The sequence below is a fragment of the Apis dorsata genome, unplaced genomic scaffold, assembly GCF_000469605.1.
Source record: "Apis dorsata unplaced genomic scaffold, Apis dorsata 1.3 scaffold_130, whole genome shotgun sequence".
NCBI classification, from domain to species: domain Eukaryota; kingdom Metazoa; phylum Arthropoda; class Insecta; order Hymenoptera; family Apidae; genus Apis; species Apis dorsata.
In genome coordinates this window covers 424,023-432,125 of record NW_006263423.1, presented here as the reverse complement: position 1 = coordinate 432,125, position 8,103 = coordinate 424,023, and the positions used below count along the sequence as shown (strand labels likewise).

At 19.9% G+C, this 8,103-nt stretch overlaps 2 protein-coding genes across 2 annotated transcripts in view; one reads left to right on the top strand and one right to left on the bottom strand.

Moving 5' to 3' along the window:
* Positions 1-1,545: 1,545 nt before the first annotated feature.
* On the bottom strand, positions 1,546-3,874 carry LOC102673595 (rac guanine nucleotide exchange factor JJ-like). The gene is made up of 8 exons (XM_006612965.2): positions 3,716-3,874; positions 3,474-3,604; positions 3,113-3,334; positions 2,860-3,046; positions 2,313-2,725; positions 2,085-2,222; positions 1,845-2,009; positions 1,546-1,749 (listed from the first exon to the last, which is right to left on the bottom strand). The coding sequence occupies exons 1-8, from the start codon at positions 3,810-3,812 to the stop codon at positions 1,582-1,584; spliced, it is 1,521 nt and encodes a 506-aa protein (XP_006613028.1). The 5' UTR covers positions 3,813-3,874; the 3' UTR covers positions 1,546-1,581.
* Positions 3,875-4,105: 231 nt separating this feature from the next.
* LOC102673850 (membralin) overlaps positions 4,106-8,103 on the top strand; it is a 79,377-nt gene continuing 75,379 nt past the window's right edge. Inside the window, exons 1-7 of the mRNA XM_006612967.2 lie at positions 4,106-4,307; positions 5,053-5,485; positions 5,550-5,785; positions 5,862-6,087; positions 6,253-6,373; positions 6,468-6,702; positions 6,774-6,864. Of these exons, the coding sequence (XP_006613030.2) occupies positions 5,219-5,485; positions 5,550-5,785; positions 5,862-6,087; positions 6,253-6,373; positions 6,468-6,702; positions 6,774-6,864 (1,176 nt within the window). The 5' untranslated portion in view covers positions 4,106-4,307; positions 5,053-5,218. The remainder of the gene's footprint in view (positions 4,308-5,052; positions 5,486-5,549; positions 5,786-5,861; positions 6,088-6,252; positions 6,374-6,467; positions 6,703-6,773; positions 6,865-8,103) is intronic.

Genomic DNA, 8,103 nt, shown 5'->3' with positions numbered 1-8,103 from the left:
TTTGTTATATTTGCTGATATTATATTAATTAAATATATATCATAATTATAATATATGCATATATTCATATATATAATCATTTTATAAATTTCTAAAAATTCAAAGATATTTATGATATGAATATATGTGTTACTTTGAAATAACTTTTATATTTTAATGTATTATTACATATAACATTTAAACATATAACATATGTTTAAAAAAACATAAAACTTTATTTCACTTGTAATATATTTTATATAATTTATAATTATTATATTTTTCATTTATAAGCATATAATTAATATTTATAAATAAAAAAATAAAAATTTTTATGTAATTATATTAATATATAAATACATTCATAATGTTTTTATATTAAATGGTATTATATGTATAATAGCATATATAAATATGTACACATATTTTTGTTAAAATAAGAAATAAATTTCGTTAAATTTTATTTTTATTAAATATATATTCCTTAATTATTTTCAAGTTATAAAATTATATTTGACTTTGAAAAAATAATTTATTTAATACATTGATCCATTATTTAATACATTAATCCATACACAATTATATGGAATTCATTTATTAAATAATATAAACATAACCTATATTTATAAAACTCATTTGAATTTTAAATATAGTTTAATAAATAAAATTAAAAAAATTTTAAATCGTAAAATCAAAAAATTTAATATCATAATTATAAATATAAAATAAAATATAATATATAAAAAATATAACTGTTTTTTTACTTTTAATAGTTTAATATAAAATGAATAACACTTGTTTTGTATTATTCATTATTTGTCGTTTTTATAAATTCTTATTATCTTTCTTATCTTATATTACACACATAAAGTTTTATCTTACCTCAATCAGAAATGATATTTTATTAATTATATGATAAAAAAATTCAACTCTCTTATCATTTGTAGGTATCGGTATTATGTCTTCGTTTAGTTTTATCTGGGGATTTTTATTCTAATTCAATGTAATAATTCAATGTAATATCTGTCAATAATAAAATATTATTATATATTTTTATACAATAATCAATAATAACAAATATTATTTTATCTATATTTGTGTTTTGTTTGATAATTTTTATGACTTAAGATAATTTACTTTATTTTTGTATATCTAGTTTATTTATTTTCTTATATTTGCTAATGTTAGAGAAATTTAAATATAAATACATATTTACATATAGTAAATTTAAATATAACAATATGTAACAATATATATAAGTATTTATTTAAAATGTCGCACGTAATAGTATACAAAATTATAAATTTAAAACAAGAATACGAAGATAAAACAAAGATAAAACGAAGATAAAATAATAAAATTCTATCTAGTAAATTAAATTATTTTGAATGATACACAATTTTAGATTTTACATGTAGATATACATGTATATAGTTTGAAAATGAAATTTTAGTTTTTAAATATATATAGGATAATTTGTATAAATTAAATTATATTTATATTTATAATATCTCAGTTTGAATAACTTAGGAAATTAAGGAAAAATATCTGGATTTTAAATGATTACCTCATAATTTCATTAATTTTATTATCAATATCATATCATCTTAGAGAATTAAACTTAAAGAATTCTTTTATAGATGAACCAATAGATATAAAGAATTCACTAATAGATTTAAGAGTTGATGATTCTTGTTTATAATTTGCATGAATAGAAGATAAACATGATATACTATGTTCTTTAAAATGTATATTTTTATCTGTAATTTTCTGCAAATAAATTGAATTAATTATTTCTTAATTTACATTTTTTATAATTATAATATAAAAATATTAATAATTATAATTAAGAACATGAAACTTACATAATTAATATTTTCTTTATAAGATGAAATACATTTAGAATCATTATCATTTTTAATTTTTTTAAATTTTTTTAAGAATACCAAACAACTATTATTTGATTGTATATCTGGATCTGCTTCATTGTCCTTTTTCAAATACATAATTTGTGAAGCATCCAAGTTAATCTATAAATATATATTTTAAAATTTATTAGAATAAAAATAATAAATTTTTTAATTAATAAAAAATTATATATGCACCTCAGTTTCTTTGTTTGATCTTTTTCTTTTACCAGCAATTATAGGTATATTTTCAGATGGAAATAAATTAAGGTTGTTATGCCTTAATGGTTTTCTTGAACTGCTATCTTTTCTTAATGTTTGTCTACATTCTGCATACTAAAATAAAAAAAAAGATAAAAAAAAATAGATTAGCTTTTAAATTTAATAAATATTTAAATAAAAGAAATTTTTATTTCTTAATAATACCTTTTTTATGGAATTTTGTATTGCTTCTATCCATAAATTACTATCATCTTTCTCAGAATACAATAAGAGTGTCTCATTTAAACAAATGACACGAAATAATCCACCACTCAAAACTGATTCAATTTTACATTTATTTAATGGTAAAACACAACATACGGTCAAAGAATTTTCTGGATCACCTTTACAATATAATAAAATGTCATTCAAAAGAACAAAATATCTTTTATATACAGAACTTCCACGTCTTGAAACTCTCATTAATGATCCTTGTTTAATCAATTTTCTACCAGGTTTTACCAAATTAATTGGGTTCATAATACATTTTTGAAGTTTTAGTAATTTTTGTGATTCTTCATATTGTTCAATGAAGGTATTTATATGTCTTGCAGCTTTTTCAACTTCTACTAAACATACTATGAAAACAATCAATTTATTATATCTATTGATATCTATTCTAATTAATATTGAAATAATATTATTATATATATTATATATATAATAAATTAAAAAATATTTTATAAGTATTTTATAATTATTTTAAAATTACCTTGTAAAAGATTATATTCTTTATGTTTATTAGATGTATGTTGCAAGACTTCTTTCAAGAGTAATTTATATCTAGGTACTCTTTGTATTGGTGTAATTAATAATGAAGGTAATTTTCTGCCAACTTCTGGTCTCGTTTCTTGTTTACTAATAAAATTCTTAAACTCAATATCATTTTCTTGTTTATTCTAAAAAAAATTTATTTGCATGGAAATAATTTTTAACTAATAAATTAATGATATAATAATATATACCTGTAATAATAATAAAATTTGTTCATAATCATAAGCATAAATAGAATATAACTTAAAAAATGGAGCAAGTTTGTGAAATGCATCTGCAATATTTTGTGGATCTTCTTTTAGTTCTTGTATTAATTCTCCACTAACATTATATAATGTTTTTATATTTTCAGATAATGTTGAAAGTAAATTATGATTTAATAATTTTTTTTCAAACATAGGTTGTATAAAATACTGAAAAAAATATATATATTCGTATGTTTCATTTTCATCATTTATATTATAATACTTTTAAATAGTACATAATTTTTAATATTTGAATAACATATTTTGAATTTTGAAAAATATATTATTAAATATCCATAGAAAATACCTCCATTAAGATTTCTAATTGCCGTAAATATGTAACTTCTGTCGTTAAAATTTCTTGAATAGCTTGGAATCTTAAATTTTTTTCTTTTTCTTCAAACTGTTTTTGATTATTTTCATTTAAACTGTTGAGAACTGAAAATTTTATATTATATAATTTGATAAAAAATAAAATATTAATTGTATATTATCTGTATAAATATCTTAAATTTTAATTTAATTTATTAAATTATTAATTATATGCACCTTTCATACGACTACGCATACTTAAAATATTTCTATCATTTATAATTTTCTTCAATTCAAAACTAAGAGGAGTTTGTGGTGATCTTGGAGAATTCATATTTATGTTATAATATGTTTCTTAATCAAATTATTGAATAATGTATTATATTTTTAATATTGTTATTATATTAATTTCATACTTTTTTATAAAATTAATTCTCAAATTATAATTATAATCCTGAAAATTACTTTCACAAAATAATTCTTATCATTTAAATATTTTATTTAAATTCAAAATATCAACAAATTTTATGTTATTGTTTAAATTGTTTTACTGTTTGATTAACAAAGTTCCAATAAAAGTTAGATGATACTAAAAACTAGTGATTTTTTAAAATTTATGTTGGTCATACTGTAATATTTGAGGACTACTATATACAAGTTGTCGAATATCAAAACATATGATGATGAAGTGACAATTTCACGAGAATCAAGTTGTTAATACTTGCAAGCTGTATTCTTATAAATCTATTATTATCTGTAGTGACACGCAGAGGACCGATAAAACATTAGAAATATAACGTTATAGTACGATATTCAATATTAAAAAAAGGTACGATATAGTTGACTTATATCTCAAAAACTTACAAATTCGTATACCAGCTGTGAAATGTCACGTCCGGTGAATAATAATTAATTTAAAAAAATATTTATTTATAAAAAATACATTTAGTAATATTATTTAAATTCACTTACAATATATATTTGCTGTTTTTTTTTGAGTTATTTAATTACATAACAAAATATATAATTGATACGTTTATTTATTTTTTTAATTAAAAAAAGCTTAATTATAATTTAAGATAAAAATGAAAACAAATACACTCTGTGTATAAATTATATTAATTATTTGTAAGTATTATTATTTATTTGTGTATAATATATGATGTAATTGTTAAATAGGTTATGATACATGCAATGCTATAGGTTATGTTCTGCATTAATTGTAGTTGAAATTATTAATAATGAATTTAATATGCAAAATTTATAATATACAAATTCAAATTATATTTTAATATAATTTTCTTATAATAAATATAAAAATAGTAATTATATTTATGAAATACATAATAATAATAAAAAAAGTTTCTAATGTATATTATAAATTTCTGTTTTAAGTACAATTTTAACTATAGAAATAAAACAAGTTTTTAATATTATGTATCTATTTATTCTAATTATGTTTAGATATTTTAATTTAAAATTTATTATATTTATAAAATATATAGAAAAGATAAACATGTAATGATAAAAATATAAGAATATATAATAATATATGATAATCTAATTTTTTTCAGGATATTTACTTCAAATCTTATAGAATATTTCATTCATTTTGATTTGGAAATGTATATATACAACATGTATAAATATTTTTTAAAAAATTTCATACATGGAAGTTGTATGAGTAGAAACTATTAGCTGTTACATCATCTTAAAAACAAATATTATATAATATTTAAAATGCCACAAGTGGATGGTGCTACAATACCAATAACGAATAATCAGAACAGTGCAACTGTACATAATAATCATAATACAAGTAGTTCAACTCGATCAGCCTTAAATAATAACAATATGAATACTGCTAGAAATAATAATAACCAAAATCCACTAGTTAATGTAAGGGATAGGTTGTTTCATGCAATATTTATTAAGGCTGCATTAACTTATGCAAGAACATTTCCACGACCTGTCAGAAGATTTATAGAATTTATAGTTTTATTGAAGGTAATTATATTTTAAAAATAATTGGAATATTATATATAAATTAATTTAATATTGTATATTTTAGGCTATAGCAGCATTTTTTGTTTTGGCTTATATTCATATAGTATTTTCACGAGCACCAACTAATTGTTTAGAACATATAAGAGATGATTGGCCGCGTGATGGTATATTAAGAGTTGAGATACTTAAAAATGGAGGAGAAGATTATAGTATAGAAAAGAGTTATGCAAAGGAGGAAAAGTTACGACAAGAAAAAGTTGATGATTTAACTAGTGCTTTAGGAATATTAACTAGAGATGGGTAAGGGAAGATATAATTTATAATAAATTTTAACATTTCTTTTCAGCATTAAATATTTCTACATATTTTATATTAGATTTATCAATATCGAACCATCAGCTGTTGATGAAGAACGTGATACTACTAATGCATTGAATGAAGAAAATCATGACAGTTTAACATTGTCTGAAAAAGAAATAGTTATTCGAAGTGCCACTATTTCTGGTGAAACACAAGATCCAAATTTAAGTATTACTAATACAACAACAAGTCCTTCTTTACCTACTAAACTTTGGAATGAAATGAATGTAGATAATAAAGAAGTAAATATAAATAATTAAAACATATTTATATTATTTTATATTATTATTATTGCATATTATTTATATTATTTTTATATTATATATATTTTTATTTATATATAAATGTAATATTGATTATATTGTATGGAATATATTATATTAAATTACATTGAAAATATATTTCAGATATCAGATAAAAAATTATCCCTAACAAATACACAGAATAGTACTATAGGACAAGATAATAAATCTAATAAAGAAGATGTTATTCGACCTTTAAAGGATTCAAATTCTGAAGTTAGGGCAGGTATAAGCTATACTGTATCTTCTAAAGAATTTAAAAATAATAATAATAAGCATAATAACTATTATATAACTATCTTTTAAATAATTTTTTTCAGGTGATGGTTATATTGTAGAATATTCATTAGAATATGGTTTCTTGAGATTATCGCCTGTAGCACGGCAAAGATTAAATATTCCTGTAAAAATCGTTACCTTAGATCCTGTTAACGATAAATGTTTTGGCGATGATTTTTCAAGATTAATACTCGATGAACTTTTAGGATATGATGATTTATTAATGGCAAGCATTAAAACATTGGCAGAGCATGAAGATAATCAAGGCTTTTTACGGTAAATAAATCTATTTATCTATTGTTCACATTATTTGCTCTTATATATAATAAATTTATTTTATTTTATAGAAACGTGGTAACAGGAGAACATTATCGATTTGTAAACATGTGGATGGCTAGAACTACATATCTTGCTGCATTTTTTATCATGTTAGTTTTTGTAAGTATATATATTTTAATAAGCAATAGTTTAATACAATTTATGTATGGATTTCAGTTATCAATAATATTTTAGAACTATAAATGACAAAATTTTTTTTTTTTTATTAGAATTGAATATTAAATATTTTATGAAACAAAGTAATTATTAATTTTTTATTTATTTAAATACTAAGATGTATAACTTAATAATTTAGAAATTGAATAATTTTTTTAAATTAAATTTTTCTTTCTATTATTTATGTTATGAAAAATTATATTACTTATATTATTGAATTATTGTATATCATTATATTGTATATCATAATATCACATTATAATAATAATTATAGTTCTAGAATGATATAAATTAGATTTAGTTTCATATATTATATGTTTTCAATTCATATATATTCTTTCTGTTAAGTGATTGCTATCATATATATTCATATAATATGTAAAAGGATATGGCAATCAATTCAAAGTAACCATGCACTGAGATAACTCACGTATAACTGTCCAATCTCTTGTACCTTCACATTTTGTGATCCCTTTGGAATTGAATAGTTGGATATAAATCAACTTTATTAGATGTCTCATATTCGTTATAGAAATCCCAAGTTGGTCATTTTGTATCAAATTATTCTCAAATGCATGTTTTATTACAACTAATAAAAGATAATAATTGTTAGAAATTTTGGATTTAAATCAGTAATGATTATTACTATTATAAATAATTGTTTAATTGATAAATGTTAAAAATATTAATTTTGAAATCTATAATTGTAAGTTTAAAATGATAAAATTTATAATCAATTTTTTTTAAATGCTATTTAAAACAGTTTTCGTTAAAAGGTAACGTAACTTATACTTTGTAATTGAATAAGTGATTTGCGTCAATGTTTCATTGGTAGTTGCATTTCAATATAAACAGTACGCATGTCTGATGGATTGTGAAATTTTGGGATATTCCCTGGGTGTTAGGAAGTGATTGGATCATATACGGACCAACGAATAGCTCCACTCGTGTTTAATGGGTTTACGCCGAGCGAACAAATGAGTAATATTGCATACTACTAACCGCGATTCAAATGCAATGCATTGTGGGGAAGTCTACATCTAGTTCATATCTAGATATAGTGAAAAGCCAATTATTTTATGCATGAATAATTTTAGTAGAAGAAAAATTCAAATATGAAACGGAAAAATATTTATTTATTATTCATTAAAGTAATTTTTGTATTTATATAAATGAATATTA

Coding starts and splice junctions, on each gene's coding strand:
- LOC102673595 (XM_006612965.2), bottom strand. CDS start 3,812: ATGAATTCTCCAAGATCACCACAAACTCCTCTTAGTTTTGAATTGAAG. Junction 3,605..3,715: donor TATGCGTAGTCGTATGAAAG/GTGCATATAATT, acceptor TAAAATTTTCAG/TTCTCAACAGTTTAAATGAA. Junction 2,223..2,312: donor TACAAAATTCCATAAAAAAG/GTATTATTAAGA, acceptor TTTTTATTTTAG/TATGCAGAATGTAGACAAAC.